This window comes from Chanodichthys erythropterus, chromosome 17 (assembly GCF_024489055.1).
Source record: "Chanodichthys erythropterus isolate Z2021 chromosome 17, ASM2448905v1, whole genome shotgun sequence".
In the NCBI taxonomy this organism is placed as follows: domain Eukaryota; kingdom Metazoa; phylum Chordata; class Actinopteri; order Cypriniformes; family Xenocyprididae; genus Chanodichthys; species Chanodichthys erythropterus.
This window is the reverse complement of record NC_090237.1, coordinates 28,521,220-28,544,276: the sequence shown is the minus strand read 5'-3', so window position 1 is coordinate 28,544,276 and position 23,057 is coordinate 28,521,220. Positions and strand designations below refer to the sequence as shown.

General features: G+C 36.7%; 2 protein-coding genes, 1 long non-coding RNA gene and 1 pseudogene across 4 annotated transcripts; 1 reads left to right on the top strand and 3 right to left on the bottom strand.

Moving 5' to 3' along the window:
- Window positions 1-13: 13 nt before the first annotated feature.
- proser3 (proline and serine rich 3) lies at window positions 14-20,752 on the top strand. 2 transcript variants are annotated; one of them, XM_067364292.1, is made up of 14 exons: window positions 14-63; window positions 306-399; window positions 486-597; window positions 4,588-4,883; window positions 10,086-10,240; window positions 10,389-10,495; window positions 12,603-12,688; window positions 13,431-13,564; window positions 13,882-14,087; window positions 15,319-15,791; window positions 15,898-16,087; window positions 16,816-16,990; window positions 17,712-17,793; window positions 20,692-20,752. In XM_067364292.1, the coding sequence occupies exons 2-14, from the start codon at window positions 380-382 to the stop codon at window positions 20,720-20,722; spliced, it is 2,067 nt and encodes a 688-aa protein (XP_067220393.1). In that variant the 5' UTR covers window positions 14-63; window positions 306-379; the 3' UTR covers window positions 20,723-20,752. The 2 variants fall into 2 exon arrangements, with proteins under 2 accessions (XP_067220393.1, XP_067220394.1); XM_067364293.1 differs by having other exon boundaries at window positions 41-63; window positions 369-399.
- LOC137004109 (C3a anaphylatoxin chemotactic receptor-like) lies at window positions 4,903-10,046 on the bottom strand (annotated as a pseudogene).
- Window positions 10,081-12,704, bottom strand: LOC137004113 (uncharacterized). The gene is made up of 3 exons (XR_010892111.1): window positions 12,610-12,704; window positions 10,354-10,538; window positions 10,081-10,201 (listed from the first exon to the last, which is right to left on the bottom strand). It is a non-coding gene; the product is annotated as an uncharacterized lncRNA (long non-coding RNA).
- A 193-nt stretch (window positions 20,753-20,945) lies between the features above and the next one.
- hspb6 (heat shock protein, alpha-crystallin-related, b6) lies at window positions 20,946-22,646 on the bottom strand. The gene is made up of 3 exons (XM_067364295.1): window positions 22,288-22,646; window positions 21,709-21,831; window positions 20,946-21,539 (listed from the first exon to the last, which is right to left on the bottom strand). The coding sequence occupies exons 1-3, from the start codon at window positions 22,444-22,446 to the stop codon at window positions 21,372-21,374; spliced, it is 450 nt and encodes a 149-aa protein (XP_067220396.1). The 5' UTR covers window positions 22,447-22,646; the 3' UTR covers window positions 20,946-21,371.
- Window positions 22,647-23,057: the final 411 nt, after the last annotated feature.

Below are 23,057 nucleotides of genomic sequence, written 5' to 3'. Positions count from 1 at the left end.
AATGTAAACAATAGTTTTCTGACTACATATCCCAGGATTCAACACGGCCTCACAATTCGAAAAGTAAGCGGAGATACTTTCTTGAGTAAAATCAAACCATACAACAAATTTGCAACGAGTTTGTGTTTATATTCTGATATGTATTGTTTTTAAGATTTTAAATAGCGTATATCTGACTAAATACGGAGCTAAATTACCGTTTAATCCCCTAGTAACGTACTCACGCGACGGTTAAGATACAGTTGACGCTCGTGTAACATAAACACTGGATCATCATAGTTTGAACACACTGTGTCTTTATTTAGATATTCATGGATATCCTTCAGTATGATGAAACTCCACTTGCGTTCTTTGTTTTTACTGAGCAGCACAGGTTTGCATGAAAACTATGAGATCAAGGTGGGTTGGATGTCAAATGCTGTCAGACTCTCAGATTAATCTGGATTATATCAGGTTGATGTAAAACATTTTGTCACTTCTCTTAGCGGTGGAGCTGTGTTCACAAGACAGAATCCATTTCCTCCAGATCCTCCTTTGTCCAGGAGCCACTACAGCCCATCTAGATCCAGAAAAATCCCAAAGCAACAAAGAAGGCTGGTGAGAGAAGTGTATTTACATTACATTACATTGGATAACGTTACAATGCTTGTAGATTACAATTGGCAAACACATGTGGAATAGCATACTACCATCTGTATAATGTACACAGCATGTGCATTTTGAATGTTAACTAATTCATTTTAAAATAAAAAATGACTATATGGAAGAGTATTACTTCTTGAAACATTCATCACTGGATAGTGAATTTGTTTCACACACTGTTTTAAATGGTAGGCATTAGGCAGTATGCACTATATACTGTGCACTATTCAGTAAGTAGAAAACTAGATTTATATTCAAGAGTCACCTGAACTGCATTTAAAGGTGCAATATGTAATATTTTTGCAGTAAAATATACAAAAGTGTTATATATTTTGTTCACTTGAGTACTTACAATACCCCAAATGTTTCCAACTATTTGTAAATCATGAGAAAATTGCAATTTTAACCAAGGCTCTGGGACGTGTGAGGAGTCGCCTGTCAATTGCATCATACCCGTGTTACCCTCGGTTTCCGGTTTTATTTTGTAGAAACCATGGAAACACCAAAGACACTTTAATATATTACATGTTTTAATAAAAAAGGGAACAACTGTTTTGATGTATTTATAGACAGAAAACGAATTGCTGTTATTTAGCTCAACACGTTTAATCTTATTGTTTAAATTAATTTTCTTGATTTTTTGCGAGTACATTGCTTTACCATGCCTCAGAGAAAAACAGTATTTTGTCAAGTAGCTAACATAGCATAATCAGATGCAGTTTTATTTTTAGTAACAGTAATACAGAATTTTCTCCATCATACAATATGTTTTAAATTTAATTGCCTGCCATTTATCAACACAAGCCATCCAGTATTTAATATGATATTCTAAAATCAGTCTAGCTTACTGCAGTGTGCAACAAGTGTCTCACAGCCACCGCCGAGCCAATGCACAGAGTAACGTTATAGTATGTAATATGATAAACAGAGCTGCGTTACCTCATACTCATGACCGGAAAAGCGGAAGCGGCGCCGGTGACTGTGGCATAATAAAAGTTCTTCTGCTCGTGAGGCGTGTGTTGCACAATCGCTCCAGCTCCTCGTTCAGCTCCCACAACACTCAGTCCTGCTCTGCTTCATACTACAGTAACATTAATAATCGCATCCATGAACATGATTTCTTCCCAGGTCCTATCCCTATTCTTTTGCACTGTCCGTTGAGATGGAGACCACATCTCCTAAGATTCCGCGCTCAAACTTGGCGTCATCAAGCTACGCCTTTGTTTTGAATAGGCCTTTAGCGGACAAAATTATTACATATTGTACCTTTAAAGGTGCTCTAAGTGATCCTGGGTGGAGTAAATCCCTGTTGACATTCGAAGTGTTGTCAAACAAAACAGAGGCTAGCTAGACCCTCCCTCCTCCTCCTCCTCCCCTTCCCCTCCGTGCTTCCTGAAACAGTCATGAACGCGCATTTAAAATAATTTTTGTCGGTTATTGGCTGGAGCATGTTTATTATGATTCGGGGTCCAGGCTGGACCAGTTTGTTTTTATTGCCGTTTTCGAAACTTGTGGCGACTACTGAGACCGCGTTTTTTTACAGTGTGTTCAGGGGACAGGCAGCTAGCGGATAGTGAGGAGATGTTTGCTGTATGTGGCAAAAAATGTTTTGGCCTAAAACGTGTGACATCGCTTAGAGCACCTTTAAGTCAACATGAAACAGAAGTTGTGATAGTCTTTTCTTCCCTATAGACCTTATTCTTAGCAACGCCAATATTGATTTCTAATGAGAATGAAAGTGAGACTGTGACATACATCTCTTCAGTGGGTTGCAATGTTATTTAATGTGTTTTTGGATTGTTCTGAGGATGAAACAGTGCAAAATATATTTCCAAGGAATTTCAGTAGACAAAAAAAAAACAAAAAAAACCTCCAGACAGCATGAGCTGTGGAAAATTATAAATGATCTAGAAACTTTATACAGCTTTTAACAGCGGGTACCATTGAAACATGGTAAGTTTATCTCTCACAGCCTCGCTTTCATACCTGTCATTTTTTATGTATTTGTATTTGTGCTTTTGATGTATATAATAATAATAATAATAATAATACATTTTATTTGTACTGCACTTTACATTTGAAACAAATCGCAAAGTGCTACAGTTAAGATAATTTAAAAAGGATAAAATACTAATAGATTTAATAGTTAAAAGTCATAGGTTCTCCTAAAAAGAAATGTTTTTAGTCCTTTCTTAAAAGTCTCAATAGTTTGAGGTGCCCTCAGATGGTCGGGGAGGGCATTCCAAATCCGAGGAGCAGCATAGCAGAAAGCCCGATCACCCATAGTGCTGAGCTTTGTCTTGGGGATGAGGAGGCGGTTTAAATTTGTTGAACAGAGTGATCGAGTTGTAGTCGAAGATGTGAGTAGTTCTTTCAGATAGGGGCATTTCCATAAATGCACTGGTAGGTTAGAAGGGAGACCTTATATTCAATACTGGCGGAAACAGGAAGCCAGTGAAGTGAAATGGAGAATGGGTGTGATGTGATCATATTTTCGAACTCTCATCAGGATCCTAGCAGCACTATTCTGAACATACTGCAGTCTCTGCAAGCTTTTGTTAGGGATCCTGATGAGAAGTGCGTTACAGTAATCCAGTCTGGAGGAGACAAAGGCGTGGACCAGTTTTTCAGCATCTGCTAAGGTTAACATTTGGACGGAGTATTGCAATATTTCTGAGATGGTAGAAAGATGTCTTGCAGAGGTTTTTGATATGGGCTTCGAAGCTGAGTTGTGGATCAAATCTTACACCAAGATTGGTGGCAGTTGTGGAGAGAGGAATGTCATGATCAGAGATAGTTATACCAGTTATGGAGGAAGACTGTGTTTGATGTGGTGTGCCAACAAGAATTGCCTCAGTTTTAGAGCTGTTTAGCTGGAGGAAGTTGTGCTTCATTCACACCCTTATCTCCTCCAGACAGGAAGTGAGTGTTGAAGACGAAGAAGATGTTGGTGAAATTGCAGAGGTGTGTGTTTCTGATTTCATGTACAGTTGTGTGTCATCAGCATAGCAGTGAAATGAGACTCCATAGCGGCTAATGACATGGCTGAGAGGGATGATGTAAATGATGAAGAGAATGGGGCCAAGGACTGACCCCTGAGGGACCCCGCAAGTAACTGTGTGTTGCCGGGACCTTGCACTTCCAAGTGAAATATACTCTGTTCTGTTAGTGAGATACGATTTCAACCAGTTAAGAGCAGTGCCAGTGAGTCCAATGGTTTGATGCAGCTGGTTAAGAAGTATGCCATGATCCACTGTATCGAATGCAGCAGACAGATCGAGGAGTATGAGGAGGGATGGTGAGCCTGCATCAGCCGTTATCCGTAGGTCGTTTGTGACTCTAACCAAGGCTGGTTGCAAGGTACTGTGTGCAGTGCGGAAACCAGACCGAAATTTTTCAAAAAGATTATTGTGTTTGAGATGATCCTGGTGGGAAGCTACAACGTTTTCCAGTACTTTGGAGAGGAATGGGAGATTGGAAATGTAATTTGCAAGCACATCAGGGTCAAGGGTGGGTTTTTTGAGAAGTGGTCTGATTATGGCAGATTTTAGGTCAGATGGAACATTACCAGATTGGAGGGAGTGGTTTATTATAGTGGTAATCAGAGGACTTAGGACAGAAGTGTTTACTTTCACTAGAGCTGTAGGAAAAGGGTCGAGGGCACAGGTGGTAGGTTTCATCCTTTTAATCCGACATATCCGAGTGTGATGGCTTCTTGTACTAAAAAAAAACAACAACATTGTTTTGTCCATTGGGAATTGGTTAGATGATTGGTAGATCTCATGTGAGTGACATGTTGTCCCGCCCTCACACCAGTAAACACATCATCAGCGAAGAAAAGGGATGTTGCTGCAAGAGGGAGGGGAAGTTATACTGCAAATATTCAATTGCTTTAACTTACAAAAGCACATGCCGATGTTGTCTTTTTTGCATTGCACATTGCAGGCCTTGAGTCCTGTCCGGTTTGCTGAGCCACCCAGTCCTCCAGATCCTCCTACTCAGACATCACCATTGAGGACGGAAGACCAGGATATTCATGAAAGATCACGTAGTGTCCTGCTCTGCCCTCCTTCAACTACTGAACGCCAGCTGAGCTTCTCAGAGTCTTGGCCTTCTACTGATCTGAGCTGCTCCACAGACAACACTAACGCTTCTCCTTGTTCTGAAGCTCAGATGCAAGCCATGAGAAACATGGTTTCACCAGTGACAACGGGGGCAAAGGAACCCTCAGTTCTTGCAAAGTAAGAGAAATCTCTATTTGATTATAAATAAAACTTTGATTTGAAGCAAAATAATATTTGAAAATCGGAAAACAAATCAGTATATATACTTTTATGAGGCTGATCTGAACTACCAATCCCAGGAAGCATAATATACAACTAATGACTAGAATTGATTGGAGTATAAAATACTATATAATTATTGCTAAAATGTCCAATATACACACCCATTCAAAAGTTTTTTTTTTTTGTTTTTTTTTTTTTTTACTTCAGAAATTGTTTTATTCAACAGGGATACATTAAACTTGTGACATTAAAGATATTTATAATGAAAAAATGTATCAAGCTTCCCACAAAAATATGAAGCAGCACAGCCGTTTTCAACATTGATAATAATAATAATAAATGTTTCTTGAGCAGCAAATCATCATATAAGAATGATTTCAGAAGGATCATGTGACACTGAAGACTGAAGCAATGATGCTGAAAATTCAGCTTTGACATCATACGAATATATTACAATAGAAAACAGCTATTTTAAATTGTAATAATATTTAACATTATTACTGATTTTACTGTATTTTTGATTAAATAAATATAGCCTTGGTGAGCATACAAGACTTTTTTTTTTAAAACATTTTAAAAATGTTAAGTCTGTTTTTAACATTATTAAAAAACAGTTTCTCTATCAAGAAAATTAGTTTTTTACATCTAGAACTGGACTTTGTTGTCAAAAATAAGGTAATTTCACACACCATTTTCTATGCAGTAAATATCTGAACTTGAGCTAGAGGGAGATTTGAAAAAAAAAAAATGAGAACGAGAAATGGGACACAATACAAAAGAGCTCAAAAGTATATCACTGAAGGTTTATGACTGGGCAAGAGCTTTAGGACCCGCGTTATTAGAAAAGCTTTACAGCGCTGGAGAGAGCTAAATGTGAAGGCCTGAAAACAGACGCAGAGGCTGCTTTGATTCTGCTCCACATGTGAGTAACACTGGGTTTGATTGATTATCTGGAGCTGCTGTGCGGTTTGCGACTAACAACGCACTCTTGTTTGTATTTACTCTTGTGTACTGTACGTTCATTTTTTGTGCTTCCTTGTTCATTCAGCATCGTTCGTGAAGCATTTTGTTGCACGTCAGCTGTGATAAACAGACACCCACTCTCGCATTGCGTGTGTGACAGCGGCCAGATGGAGTTGTGCAGTTAAACCACTGCATACTGAACACCGCTAGAGAATGATGTGTTTAGCATCATTGATGGTGCATTCGGCTCACATGCCAGCGGTGATCGTGCCGAAGGGTGGTTAGGATTGGAGTTTGAGTTCAAAGGGGTGGGTTTGTTTGGGTTGATTTCAAATATCAACAGTGTTCAACAACGAATTTGAGAAATCGCATACAACACCTTTAACTGAACATCATTTATTAGATTAGCCTCATTTAAACCGATTTCTACACCACTGACCTGCAATCCTGAGAAACTCATCTGATGGGTTTGATTCCCAGGATACAACACAAAAATTCTCAGAAAGATTGTGAGAACGAGGCATACTTTCCTTACCGCTCTGTATACAACGGCCTTACTAATGTGATGTTAGGCCTAAAAATAAATATTATGTTAGGCCTCAAATAATGGATATTCATGTTGATATGGCAAAAAAAATAAAAAATAAAATAAAATAAAAATTCCTCTCCCAACAATGGCTAAATGTAACTTTCTATGAATTTTGCAGCAGTCTCTTTTTTATATATATATATATTACATATGCACAAATTACACATATTAATGAATGTTTTTGTAAAATATCTAAATATTATTGACCCTTTTCACATTTCAGGGTTTCCCAGAAGTGGAAGTCGTCATGGTTGGATAAACTTCTATAGCAATGAATGAGAGGCTTCATTAAATATATTTGTGTTCGCATTTGCTCAAATAGCAAAAGAAAACTGCCACACATGTTTTCACACCTTTCAAAAAGAGGAAAAAAATATAGAGAGACTGACAACAGAAGAGAGAAAGATGTCGATTTTACTGTCATTTTCACAATCATTGTATTCTCAGTGCAGCATCAACTTTTTTTGTTGTAATTTTATGCAAAGGTGATATAATACAAAGTAAAGAGTTATACATATTATACATAATTTAAAAAAATACAGAAAATGTAAAAACTTTGCAGGATTTATGCTGATGACCGTTAAAACGTCATCACAGTCTGTGAAAAGGGTCCATTGTCACAAATTGGTTGCAATGAGGAGAAAAGGATATAAATGCAGCAGTCTATATTTTATTAACAAAAGAAACACAGAATAACAAACTTGAACAAAGTGAAGCAAAACTTACAATGGACTGAAAGAAAAACAGGGCTGAAATAGACAGAACAAACCAATCAAAGAAACATGAAACACCATGTGACCACTTAATCAAACCGTTTGTAACCTATAAAGACTAACAGAAACAGAGAAACGAGAAAACTGAGGCACAGAACTGAAACGGATAGTTATGGTGGTCACAATCATTTAGTTTTTCTACATATCTAACAATTCAAAGTTTTTCTTGTTCTGCTCATTCTTTTGTATCTGCCTTCCTCTAAAGATCAGATGTTCTTCAGAAAACGCCGTCTCCAACACCAGCAGCAGAGACTGTTTCAGCTTCTTCTTATATTCATCACACATGAACACATAGAGAATGGGGTTCAGACAACTGTTTAGAAAACCCAGATAGATACTGAACGCACATGCTGTCAGAAATACTTGTTGATCACTGACACTCCAATTATACATTTTTATAAAAAAAAAAACTGCAAATATAAAGTGGAAACCAACATATGAAAAAAGTCAGGATGATAGCGATAATGACCCGGTACGACCTGTGCTGCTTCTCCATTCTGAGTCGTTTGATTCGTACTCCAACAGCAATGTGTGAAGATGCAATGATCAGGAAGGGGATGAGAAAGCTCACTAAAAATATACATGTGACCAGAAACGTAGAAGGAATCACAGTCACCCTGAAGAAAGGGATGCTGCTGCTGATGGATGAAACCCACACAATCACGCAGATGATCCTGGCTCTCAGTACAGTTCGGTTATTTTGAGCCCAAACAACCATCCATGTGCACAGACATCGGTCCAGACTGATGACTACAAGAAAAAAAATGCTAGCAAACTGGTTTAGTGATATCATCATGAAGATAACGTACATTAAGGATGAAAAGTTGACAGTAAAAGGAACTATCATCGTGGATAATATGAAGATGAAGTCTGCAATCGCCAAGTTGAGAAACCAAATAGAGTTGACTGTCGTCTTCATTCTGCAGCCGGTCAGAAATATGACAAGCCCATTTCCAATGAAACCAACAATGAAGGTGGCAATGAAAATGCATAATAAAAATATCACAAAGCCAAAGTCCAGCACAGGCTGTATAGTGGTATAATTTGTTGTGCCTCTGATCAAGTTTTCATGTCCAAAACTTGTGTTTTCTACACAAAGAAAGAAGAGAGAAAACAAGTGAGGGCTGCTTTTGGGTCTGTTTCGCATCATCTTAACATTGTGATGTTTCATGTGCAACATTTTTCCATGCAGCACCACACACCAAAATCCCATTTTCCTAAAAATATATATATATATTTTTATTGTTGTTTTCAAATCTTGATCAATGAAACAATTGAAATGCATAGTAACCCCCCCCCCTCCCCCCCCCCCTTTTTCCCCCACAAACTGACAAAAGGATATTTGACATAACCTACAGGACTTCATGTCATTTCTGCTGTGATTTCATCTTTAAATAAATATTTTGTCTTGGCAAAACATATTTGGCGACTTTTGGCATTGTCCTCACATTTTATGTGGCCATTACTGTGGCAATAAGTCATTAATGTGGAAATCAGTCACTTCATCGCATAATTTTTAGTGAGAAAATATAACACATTGTGAAAAATTAGTGAATTGTGAATCAAAGCAATGTCACAAAAATGGCTAATTGAGTTTTGAAAACATGCTAAATATTGAAAAAAGCACTTATTAGCAGTACTAAACTCAAGATTTTTTAAAAAGACTTTTATAGTTCACCATAAAATGAAAATTTACTCAATATTTACTCACCCTGGTGTTCTAATGATGAATGCCCTTTTTCTTTTTCGGATCACAAATGGAAAATTGGAAAAAAGAAAAAAAAAAAATCCCTCTCATGCTCGTCCATATAATGGCAGTGAATAGTGACCAGGATCAAGCTTTTTTTAAAAAGCTTGCACAGGATCATTCTGTGATAAGCTTGATGCTGGTCGCTATTCACTGTCATTATAAGGATGAGCGCAAACTGGACATTTTTTTTTATTCTCTTTTTGTAGTACAAAAAAGAAAGAAGGCCATGCAGCATTAGAACAACACCAGGGTGAGTAAATGTGTTTAATGTTTTTACAGTGTAATGGTGGAAAAAAAGTCAATTCACACTGCACTGACAGACACAGACCAAGGGCGACAGTCATCAAATTACAGCACGTCACTTATCAAACATTCTAAATCCGATTCAATCGGCAAAAACAAGCTTTGACAGATGGCAACAGAGTCTGACGGGTAGGTTGATTGACACTGATCCGACAAAACCCGACGAAGTGTCTGTTGACGTCTGTTGCTGTTGTGTGAATTGATCTTTACATGCAATACAAACAAATTTAATAAAGAAGACCAAATGGAATTCAGTCTAACATTGCAATGCTGTCATTCCAGCAGTTATAGATAATATTTTGAAATATATTATATATACATTTACTGCATTCTGAGAGGTGTTTAAAAAACACATGAATAATACCCATATTCAGTTCTTACCCATGTTTGAGCTGTTAATGCACTGGGAAAAGCCGAGTCTTGATCTTGGTATGTCCTCTCAGTGTTGCTGACAGATTGTTGGTTTTATACCAGACAGCAAACCCTGATACTACATCCATAGATTGATTTGCTGTTACTGATAAGGACCATCATCAGACTTGATGAAATGATTACAGATGTATATGGCATCACAGTGGGTAATGGGCATGTACCTACAGCAGAGCCTTTCCTGCCACAGAATGTTCCCGTAGCTCAAACACAGAACATGGTGCTAGAATTAAATTGATAAAATTGATAAAAATGTATATACCTTAATGCAGCCTTTATGTTTACAAATGAAAGAATGTATTGTTGCTTGTTCATTATATGACATCCTTCTTGCAATTAAATCCCTCGAGGTATATTGAACGCTTCCGTTTTGGAAAGCCTCAGAGTCGAGAGGAAAGACAGCTTCAGGCAACTGAGGGAAGAGATGATCAGCCGTTTTGGTGGATGTCCACATCCCCTCCATCCACTTCAACACCAACACAAACATCAGAGAATCATATCAGAGGTGTGTGGACCCAGTTCATTGAGTCATGAATGTACTACTTTTAATAATACATCTGTCATTTTTAGTTTGGGTTGATAATATAAAATATTTCAGATCACACTTTTCCTTTGTACTTAGTCTTTTTCGTGTGTGTATATCCTGTGTTTAGATCTCCTGAACGATGACCCTGCCAGCTCCCAGAGCCCAATCTCACAGCCACTGCATGATGAAACCACACTGTCTCCAGCTGGACACATGCTTGACCTCAGCATGCTGGTACGTTTTGCATAAATTTGACCAACTGATTTGCCTGAAAGAGCTGAAGTCATTTTGGCCATATGTTAAAGAGAATGCCAAACAATTTTCAGTTATATTGATTATATTGATGTAGGTCTTATACATGATGCAGTTGCATTTGAATTATGTTTATGAAGTAAATGAGAAAAATGCTTGATATTTCATCTCATGTTGCCAGAGTTATGCAGTGTTGTGGATGATTGTTGCCATCTAGTGGTGGTAGCTGGAAAATCTCCCTCCATGAGGATTCTTTATTTAGATCAGGAGTATATGTATATAATTTAGTTATAATTATTATTATTATTATTAGTTTTTTTTTTTTTTTTTTTTTTGAAAGAAATCAATACTTTTATTCAGCAAGAATGCATTAAATTGATCAAAAGTGACAGTAAAGACATTTAAAATGTTACAAAAGTTTTTTTTTTATTTCAAATAAATGCTGTTCTTTTGAACAGTTATTTTAAATTGTAATGATATGACATACTGTTTTTACTGTATTTTTAATCAAATAAATAAAGCTTTGGTGAGGATAAGAGTGTTCTTTCAAACACTACAAATTTTACTGACCCCAAACATTTAAACAGTACTTTGTGTATGTGTGTGTGTGTGTGTGTGTGTGTGTGTGTGTATGTGTGTATATACACAGGACAGGATTGTAATGGTTTGTTGAACTTCCTGTCTTTCATGTTGCGACAATGTAAACGGCTCTAGAATGCGTCAGCATTAAAGGAAGAAGAACTCACTAAGACATAATCAAACCACTTAATATAAAGCAGTGTCTGTTGAGCATCAAACGTTATGTATTTATAAATTCCCCACAGCAAAGAGTTGTTATGCAACCCTTGGCACAGATTCCCTGTTTTGAGTTGCAGGATTGCACTCATGGTCTTGTCCTCAGCATGCCTGATAGAAAATATCCCAGGCTGTCCCTAAATGTCAGTACCTGGTCATAAAGCACTATAGTGACCGTTATTACTGGTGACAGTATTAGAATTATTGATAATCTAATAGATTTCCACCACACATTTCTTTCAAGACATTATCTTAATCCTTCAGGAATGATCTGATTTACATTTTAAAATATATTAAAATATGAAGTTATTTAAAATTTCACAATTTTAAATAATGTTATACTGTATTTTGGATATAAAAGCATAAGATACTTTTTAAAGGGTTAGTTCACACAAAAAAAAAAAAAAAAAAAAAAAAGAAAATTACTTACCCTCATGTCATTCCACACCCGTAAGACGTTCGTTCATTTTTGGAAATTAAGATATTTTAGTTGAAATCCGATGGCTCAATGAGGCCTCCATAGCCAGCAATGACATTTCCTCTCTCAAGATCCATTAATGTACTAAAAACATATTTAAATCAGTTCATGTGAGTACAGTGGTTCAATATTAATATTATAAAGCGACGAGAATATTTTTGGTGCACCAAAAGAAAAACAAAATAACGACTTATATAGTGATGGCCGATTTCAAAACACTGCTTCAGGAAGATTCGGAGCATAATGAATCTTTTGTGTCGAATCATGACTGCCAAACTGCTGAAATCACATGACTTTGGCGCTCCGAAACTTCCTGAAGCAGTGTTTTGAAATCGGCCATCACTATATAAGTCGTTATTTTGTTTTTCTTTTGGTGCACCAAAAATATTCTCGTCGCTTCATAATATTAATATTGAACCACTGTACTCACATGAACCGATTTAAATATATTTTTAGTACCTTTATGGATCTTGAGAGAGGAAATGTCATTGCTGGCTATGGAGGCCTCATGGAGCCATTGGACTTCAACAAAAATATCTTAATTTGTGTTCCGAAGATTAACGAAGGTCTTACAGGTGTGGAACGGCCTGAGGGTGAGTAATTAATGACAGAATTCATTTTTGGGTGAACTAACCCTTTAAAAATATTACTGATCCCAAACTTTTGTATGGTGGTGTGTCTGTGTGTATGTATGTGTGTGTATATATATATATATATATATATATATATATATAATATATTATTACAATTAAAATATTATTATATATTTTAAAATGTTATTTATTCCTGTAATCTCCACCATACATTTTCTACCAGTCATTACCTGAATCATCGCAGTGTGACCAAGCAGAACCAGAGATACTGCAGCTGCAGGAACGGGCTAACAGTTTACTGCAGAGGAGGTGAGCCCCTCACCACACATACTGTAAACACACACTCACTCAAGAGGGGAAATGTCATTTTGCAAGTGATAAATAACCACCAACATGTTCAGTTTCCTGCCAATGTCAGTACTGAATGTTCAAGTGTGAAAGTCTATACAGGAGTTTCACAATCAAGTGAGTTTTATTACCTTTATTCAGCAAGCACACAATAAATTGATCAAAAGTCACCTTTATTTATGTAGCGCTTTATACAATATAGATTGTTTCAAAGCAGATCTACAGTGGTAAACAGGAAAATAATGATTCAGTAATGCAAACAGAGTTTAATTCTGCAGTAAATAAGCTCTGAAAAGAAAAAATAGTGTCATTGTTTAGCTGAGATCTGTTCAGTGTTGTTTTAGTTCTGTTCAGTAAGTGTGTAAAGTTCATCAATATGAAATGAGTTAAATTAATCTAAAAAGCAGCTGTGAAATTGACAATAAAGACATTTATAATGTTACAAGTGTTTTTAGTAACAAGATGGTCTTTCATGTTGCTTTATTAAAAAGTTAAAAGTCTTAACTAAGAATTAATACTACAAGGAATGTCATTCACTCCATATCATGGTTGAATTCCTGATTCTGATTGGTTGATGAATTTTCTTTAACCTCACAGCAATGAAGTACTGTATATTGGTTGTTGCATTATTCCACTTTGGGATTTTACTTCAGAGTCATTAGCTTTGAATAGTGTACATGACATTTAATCCATGTGTTTTCAGCGAGCATTCCCTCAGCAGTGGCTCCGTGCCCATCAGCTCTGAGGGTCTGGGCTCCTCTGATTTCTCCTCCCCCGTAAGCACTGGCGAGCGGGTGCGAAGACCTGCCGTGTCCACCTTAATGGGCTCAACCAATAGTAAGTAACAGTTGTAACGCACAAAAAACATCAACACATTTAGTGTATGGTATGTGACATGCCACATCCTATTTATCTTTTTCAGAACATCTATGTGTTGATGATTTCAAAAACACATCCTTATCAGATTAAAATGCACCTCTTACCACAAATGCAGAAAAAAAGAAGTGGTTTTGCAAACTTGCTCAGTTAACTTAAAAAAACAACAGAAAAAGGGTAGAATAGCCATTTTGGCCTGCTAGGTATTTATATTAATGTAATAAAAGTGCTTTAGAGCTTTTTGTTTGTTTGTTTGTTTGTTTCTCTCTCTCTTTAAGGGGTTTTAGAGCCCAGTTTGCGTGAGGGAATGTTTTTTCCACCAGCAGTTGGTTCTGAGGGGTCAGGTGTCCGTCGTGAAGATGACATCCTGTTTCAGTGGCGTCTGAGGAGGAAGATGGAACAGGCCAGACAATGGCTTCAGGAAGCCCCTTCCCACAATTCTGTTCTCCATAGACCTCTATCACAATCTATAGGAATAAACCAGGTGAACTAATGCCTCTTTGCACATCAGAGTTACTTCTTGTGTATGTATAATATGTAATATGTACCCAAAAGTCAAATGTTTAAAAACATTTTTGGATATTGCGGTTCTTTGCCAGATAATATAAATAATATAATATAATATAATATAATAGTCACGGATTGCACACAAACAAGATGGTAAGATCCAAGCACAGCATTTATTGGGAAATCCAAAGACGTATGTCCAAAAACAGGCAAGGGTCAAACTCCATATACAACCAAAGACAGAAACCACTGAGACTAAATAGACAGAAACTAATGAGCAAACACAAAACAGCTGGGTGAAATGAAACGAGGATAATGAGTCCAGGAGGTGAGTTATGGGTAATGTAGTTTAAGGTGAACAATAGTCCATGTTGGAGTGCCCTCAGGTGGCTAAACGGGGCACTCCAACTCATGATCATGACTATAATATAATATAATTTAATATAATATAATTCAAGATTGCACCTAATATAATATACCATTTAAAATACATTTTAAAATGTTTTTCTTGTGAACAAAGCTGTATTTTCAGTATCATTACTCCAGTCTTCAGTGTCACATGATCCTTCAGAAATCATTTTAATATGATGATTTGCTGCTCAAGAAACATTTATTTTTATTTTCAGTGTTGAAAACAGTTTTGCTGTTTATTTTTTTGTGGAAACTGCTAAATTTTTTTTTTTTTCAGGAATCTTTGAGGAATAGAACAACATTTATTTGAAATATAAATATTTTGTAACATTATAAATATATTTTCTGTCACTTTTGATCAATTTAATGTGTCCATGCTGAATAAAAGTATTAACTTCTTAAAACAAATCTTTTGAATGGAATATAATATAATTAACATAAAAGTGATATTTAAACATATAAATATTTTTGGGAAATATGTGTATGATATGACACATTAATTTGTAATGTTTTAAACATTTTCTTAAATTACATCCACCAGATAAATTTGTGCCATAATAATAACATTTCATTTGACGCACTGCCTTGACATTAACAATAAAACACGGGAATTGTTTTAAAGTTTGAATACTTATTTTGCTGTCATAAATGCATGATCATATATGGTTAGTTGCATTGTATAAATTGCATTTAACATTGTTTTTGCTCCAAAATGGGACCCATCAGTTTCAGATTTTCACATTTACTTGATCTGAAAACATTTTTAACAAATACATTTTTCTTCTGTTTCCTTTTAGAAGGCACAACGTAGCACTTTAAACAGCACGCCTCATCAGAGAGCAAATCTCTCATTCACTCCGGTCACCTTCGCTAGCCTCGATCCTCCAGTCCCTGAGTCTGCTCTTCCTATTTCAAGCCCCAGCATCTCCATACTTCAGCCTGATGTCACCCGGGAGCAACCAGACCCTGATATCCAACCCAAACCCCTTCCCCAGCGCTCCAGGAAGACTGTCAAAAAGAATCTGGAAACTTCTTCTGTCCAACCACAACATCACAAGCAAATCAGAACACACGTCGGCATCCCAGAAACCACAGAAAAGCACGGCAGAAGGCAGAGGTCCTCTTCTCCATCTCCACAGACTTCTGATAGCACAGAGGACCGGTGGCCAGCAATTCGGGAGAAGGAAGTCACTGCAGTCAAAAGACAGACTGAAAACGAGAGACGTGAGAAAAAGATGGCACCTTTAAGCCGAAAGAAGAAATCTGAAAGGTACTTTAGATGTTTTGCATAATTGTCCTAAACAGACTGTGACCAAGTAATTGTAATATAAATGCTTAATATTAAACTTGTGCAAATGATTTTCTTGCATTTCTAGACATGAAGGCGAGCGAGGCAGCATTCCAATGAGGATCAGAAATTCTAGGGGTCATGAAGGAGTCAATCGCAAACCAGAGGAGCCGCTTGTAAAAAGCAGGTGGCAGGAAGAGGGTCAAAGTTCGACACGAGGAGGATGGTCTGGAAATCGAGCACCACCACCCTCACCTATACACAATGCTCTGGGACAGGTTTGTGTGCTTGTTTTTTGATGCATTACAAGTTGTTGAGACATGATCTTTTAGATTGTAATCGAGTGAGTGAATGCAAAAGGGTTAAATGTTCATTTTGAATTAAAGGAATAGTTCACCCAAAAATTATCCCATGATTTACTCACCCTTAAGCCATCCTAGGTATATATGACTGTCTTCTTTCAAACGAACACAATCGGAGATTTATTAAATAATATTCTCGCTCTTCCAAGCTTTATAATGGTAGTGAAAGGGAAGTGAGATTTTGAAGCCCAAAAACGTGCATCCATCCATCATGAATATAATCCATACGGCTCCAGGGGGTTAATAAAGGCCTTCTGAAGTGAAGCAATGGGTTTTGTAAGAAAAATATCCATATTTAAAACTGGCGTTAGGCAGACAGCCATACTCATCGATTTGCTGCGGAAGAGTCGATGCATTACGCAATGACGAACATTAAAGCACAGAGGATAGAGGAAATCAAAACACCGGTCACAAATTAGAAGTCTAAAATGAGAATTTCTAAAGAGAAAAAAAAATGGAGCTTGAATTTGTTGCCCAGCCCTATTTGTTTGAATCATGAGAGGTGTCTAAGCTTACAATACTCCTACGTCCTGCGTCATAGGTTATGTTTTCGCCGTAAATCGATGCATTCAGGCCTAACTGTAGATTATCACTTATTTTCTTGTGAAACAGTCTAGCAAATTATAATACACTGTCCTTGACAGGTTGTCTCTGAGGTGCTTTTTGCCGAGACAGATTCCCAAACCCAGTGCAAAACTCCAAATTCTTCAGATTCCCCAACATATACCCCACCTCCACCCCCACAATCCCCTGTTGCCTCTTGTTCTGGTGTGCAGCAACCGTTGGAGGTCGTAGATCAACTCATGAGGGATGCAGAAGGTAGGTGACCGACCTCATGCACTAGCTGTAAAACTGTATGACAATGTGTATTTAACAGGTCACTTAAGGGTCGAGTGTTTTAGCCTGAACCTGTTATAAACAGCATGACTGACCCTTCAGAGTGTGCTTAGAACAGAATGCAATGTAGATTGAACTTATATGAATGGTAGTACATTGTTTATGTCAGAAAATGACAAAATATTGTATTGTACAGGTCTTTTTTTTCACATTTTTTTCTTCACTACTATAGATGAGCCTCACCAAGGCTGCATTTATTCAAAAAATACAATAAAACAGTAATATTGTAAAATATCTGTTTTCTATTTTAACATATTTTATAATTTAATTAATTCCTGTGATGGCTAAGCTGAATTGTTAGCATTGTCACTGCAGTCTGCAGTGTTGATTTGATGCTCGAGAAATATTTTTCTATTATCACTGTTAAAAACTATTTATTTATACTTTAAAAAAAAATATATATATATTTTATATATATATATATATATATATATATATATATATATATATATATATATATATATATATATATATATAATTTTTTTTTTTTTCAGGATTCTTTGATGGATACAATGTTTAAAAGAACAGCATTTATGTTTGTAAAAAAAAAAATGTACTGACTAGAAACTATTGAATGGTAGTGTATATAAATAGAGAAACAATGTTTTTTTTACTCTTCCCTGATATCACATATTTTACATAGACTCAGATGGGCAGGAGTTTGAAGATGATCCTTTGTTGCAAGTCCTCAGACAGCAGAGGAAATGGGTGAAGGAAAAACTTAGGTGAGAATATCTACACTTCATCTGTTAGACACAGTACATTACAAGTTACGTTAGTTATGTAAACAGATTACTTTTTCCAAGTAACTAGTAAAGTAACGCATTACTTTCACAACAAAAGTTTAGTTTTTTATATGTACTGACTGACAGCTCTCCATATGTTAAATTACACAAATGTGCTTTATGTATTTAATCTCACTTTACTAACCAATGTCTTTGCTGCTGACCTTCAATGAACTATTCAACCAAACTAATAAGCGAAAATTACTTCAGGTACACATTTGTGTTTCTTTTACTTTCTTTTCCTATTCTTCTGCGATTCATAATGGCAGCACAGCTGAAAGGTTTGTTTGAGCTGCGACCTATACTGTACAGGCGTGAATTTGCATTTCCTCCAGCCTGAAGCTTATTCATTTCACTTTTGGGGCCCTATCATACACCTGACACAATGCGGTGCCAGGCTAACACAAATGCATTTGCGCCCATGGGCGTGCTGGTCTGAAAACGAAGTGTATTTCAGGCGCATTGTTGGCACGTTGCTATATCTACTGAAACCTGGTCTAAATCTATGTAAATAGCGAATCCGCCATGGTGCGAGCGCAACTGGCTTTTAAAGGGAATGGGAGATGAAACTCTGATTGGTTTATTGCATGTTACACCCAAAACACACCCATTACTAATCAAGAGACTAGGGACAACCATTTTAGACCATGCGCCGGACTCGCCGACCATTTTTCCCATCGATAAACCAGCAAAAGAGGATTTGGAAATGCCCTATGTGCACTTGTGCTGTGCGCTTTAGACCATGTGTTTAGATCATTAAAATAGGGCCTTTGGTGTGAAACGGCCTTTACGTTTGCCAAAAATAGATTTTTTTTTTTTTTTTTTAAAGGTGCCCTAGATTCAAAAATGTAATTTACGTAACAAAGACAGTAGTGTGCCAACTGCAACAAGGCCCCAAAGATGTTTGAACAGCAGCAGCACCACTGCTTTGAATGTACCGGCAGATGGAGGCGTAAAAATGACGTGACGTGGTAATACAGCCAAAAGTTCAGTGTTTATTCCAAGTGAAGCAAAAATAAAGGTTTTCCAGTGGTGCATCAATGGTATTTACAGTGATAGTCCAAAAAAATATACACAAAAAAAAAAAAAACAAAAACAAATAAAATTAAAACTGTTCAAAAGTTATACTAACAAACAAACTTTTGGCTATGCCAATAAATTGACCCAAAAGACCGCAGTTTCACTCAAACTCACTCTACAAGCTACCAGACAACTCTGAGAGGCCATCTTAAAAAGACCAAGCCCCTCCTAATTGGCCTAAACCATTTAGAAATTAAAAGGTAATAAAGAATCTGAAAAATATATGTATAAATGTGAATTAACAGTAACAAAGAGATAAACTGTTATAATAATGCAAAAATACATAAGCATTTAGAACAAAACAAATTCAATTTACAATTAATGTTTAACAATGCCCAACCAAGAATTATCAGATCACCAATCTCCCCCTCACACATGAGAATAATGGACTGTGCTATCTATTGGCGGGAATGTAATCCTCAAAATGGTGGCTTTTACTGTGACCGGGTTTGTCTGTTTGGGATGGGAAAATGTTCCAGTACGTAAGTATGTCTATTTATGATATGTAAGTGGTAATATAAAACAATAAACATTTACATTAACATAACCGGTCTTGTTTTACTTCTTAACATAACATAACACAACACAAATCAACATAAGAGGAATGGCATGATGATAGAATTTACGGCATAGTCAAATAACAAGAGTTCAGTACATGGAAATGACATACTGTGAGTCTCAAACTCCATTGTTTCCTCCTTTTATATAAATCTCATTTGTTTAAAAGACCTCAGAAGAACAGGCGAATCTTAACATAACACCGACTGTTATGTAACAGTCGGGATCATTAATATGTATGCCCCCAATATTTGCATATGCCAGCTCATGTTCAAGGCATTACACAAGGGCAGGACGTCTAGATGTGCAGAGCTGAATCATCAGACTAGGTAAGAAAGCAAGAACAACAGTGAAAAATGGCAGATGGAGCAATAATAACTGACATGATCCATGATAACATGATATTTTTAGTGATATTTGTAAATTGTCTTTCTAAATGTTTCGTTAGCATGTTGCTAATGTACTGTTAAATGTGGTTAAAGTTACCATCGTTTCTTACTGTATTCACAGAGACAAGATTGTAGTTATTTTCATTTTTAAACACTTGCAGTCTGTATAATTCATAAACACAACTTCATTTTTTATAAATCTCTCCAATAGTGTAGCATTAGCCGTTAGCCACGGAGCACAGCCTCAAACTCATTCCGAATCAATGTAAACATCAAAATAAACACTGTACTTACGCGATTAGACATGCTGCATGACGAACACTTTGTAAAGATCCATTTTGAGGGTTATATTAGCTGTTTGAACTTTTTTTTATGTTGCTTAAGGCAAGCGCAAGCTCTTGGGGTGTGGAGCACCAGATTTAAAGGGCCACACACCCTGAATCGGCACATTTCTAATGATGCCCCAAAACAGGCAGTTAAAGAAATTGATTAAAAAAATCTATGGGTTATTTTGAGCTGAAACTTCACAGACACATTCAGGGGACAACTTAGACTTATATTACACCTTTAAAAAAAATATATTTTTTAAAGTAAAAACAAACAAGCAAGCCCAGCTGAGAAAAAGTAACGCAAAAGTAATGTATCACATTAATTTCCATAACTAAGAAACGCAACTAGCTACTGTTTTAGGAAATAGTGCGATACTGTAATGCATTACTTTAAGAGTAACTTTCCCCAACTCTGGTTAGACATAATTTGTACATAATTTGTGAATTTCTGTGACTTGATCAATTTTTGTTTTATTTTCCAGCGAGGTTGACATGAGGCTCCAGCAGCTCTGAGGCACACGTTTAATTCGCCAACGATGCAACATCCGTCAAACACATTATCATGTTTATTTTTGCTGCTGTTTATTTATGCTGTTTTATGTTGTGGATTCAAACATGTTTGAATGTATTTCTAAATAAAGACCTTTGCAAATAATCAAGTGTATTATATTATATTTATTGATATTCAAACTGTACATCACACAAATATTAGATGAACAAAATAACATAATTATTTCAATTTAAAAATATGTACAATCCCAACATAGCCTATCAACATTAACTGAATAGTCTGTGCAATCTTGTGAGAGAGGGTGTGATATGTGATTCAACACAAGGTAATGGGTTTGTATGTTTGACGGTGTATGAGCTTTGGATCAGGGGATCCTGTTAATGTGCGGACACTTGCAGGCTGTGCGCTAAACCGACAGCAAGTGCACAGAAAATGTGATACGATCTTCTTTTTGGCTTGGAATCAAATATTTAATGCTGTTGATTTGAGTAGTCCACCGCCACAAGAGGGAGTGAGAGGAGTCGGTTTTGGTCTTTACTATTGCATTATGTGAGAAACTGAAAAGATGAGCGCTTTAAGTGCCTTGCATTAACGTGTTCAGAGAGCAAAGAATCCAAACATAAAACTGTGTGTGTGTGTGTGTGTGGTCCGTCATGGTCCGGTGTGATTTAACAGTCTGGAATTGTCTCCTTGTGTCAGAGGTGCTGAGATTACTAGCATTCCTTCTGGTGACATAGCTGATTCCAGTGCCATGATGTCCACTCCATTTGGGATCCGGTATCGCCGGTTAAACTGACGTGTCACCAGTCCTGAACCATCCTAGGATGGAACGAACACGTATATCATCTTTCATGCTCTGAAAAGTCATGTCTCAGATGTCTAGTACAAAGTGTTTTATTGCTGGGGTAACATCTGATAATCCCTAATGCATTTTAATATGTCAGTGTTACAAAGGAGGGGGGAAGAAAGAAGTTGCTGGGTATCTTACCTTTTTTTGTTCATGTTTTCCCTCAACCACAACATAATCTCCAACCACTTTAACCAGCAGTTCCTCGGGGCTGAAGTGTTTCACATCAACTTGCACAGTAAATCCATTATGATCACAGGTAACCTGAGGAGAAAGTGAATTTGATTAATTGCTGGTACATTTTTAACATTGTAGAGAAAATGTATTTATTTTTCATGCAAATTTTGGAATTTCTTGTAACAAAACATACTTATTTTTATAGACTTCATAGCTTTATATTATTACCACTTCTCCTTCTGTTACTAATTATTTAAATTCTTAAAATAAATGATATAAATAGCCTAATTGTTTACTTTAAATGCTTATAGAGAGAGCAATTTATCAAAAAGTAGCATATCTGTCAACATAATGTTGTTTTGTAAATTTATATTAATTTATCTAGTTACTGTAAAACATATTTCAATGTATTCATTTTTATTATTTAATAAAATATTAATTTTTTGTGTGTTTTTATGACAGTTGTGAGTGACAATAACAACTTCAGATTTAACTATTGCAGAAACGGTTACCGTGGTGAATTTTTATAAGAAACAGGATTACCTGTGCTGCTCCCGTGTGTTCGGAAACCGGGATTAAAAATTCAGTCGGGGTCCATGAGTAAGGTCCAATCGTCCCGTTCAAACGGGGGAACAGCGGCGGGAGAACCCTGTCCCACGGGATACCGCTCACCGGGAGAGAAGGAGGCAAGTCGAAGTCCATTCTTTTAAGACAACCACCGAGTAGACTAATAATGCTTCAGAGTGTACGACTGCTCGGTTATTATAACAAGAGTCTATCTTGCGCAACTCTGGGAAAAGAAAGCAGGAAAACTGTTGCTCCTCATGTTAGGAGGAGGTTTATATAGTCTTCAACACCGCCCCTTCACATGAGCTCTTCCTCTAAACAAATGCCATAAATAAGTGAATTGATGGTGCTGTCAGAGATCTGAGATATGCCAAATGTCTTTTAAAGCTGCATTTGTTGTGGAATGCTTTAACCCCCTCCCCTTATTCCCATAATGAAAGCACACTGATATCCACCTTATGTAATGATTCGATGGGGAACACGATGGTCTTCATTCAAATGGTTCCCGTCTCTGTCATCGCCTAGCCTGTTTTATATTAAGCAAAGTGAGACTTTCAAAATCTAAATGTGCGACTATTCAATGTCAAATGGTCGTTATGCGTAATCGGTCTTTGTCAGACACGTGATTTTGTTGTGTGTGACGTCACCGCGGCGCCATATTTGTGGTATCCCTGCTGACTGTGATAATGAAAGAGATTACGCGAGTTGAGATAACAAGCAAATAACTCGCAAAAATGAAGAAGCAC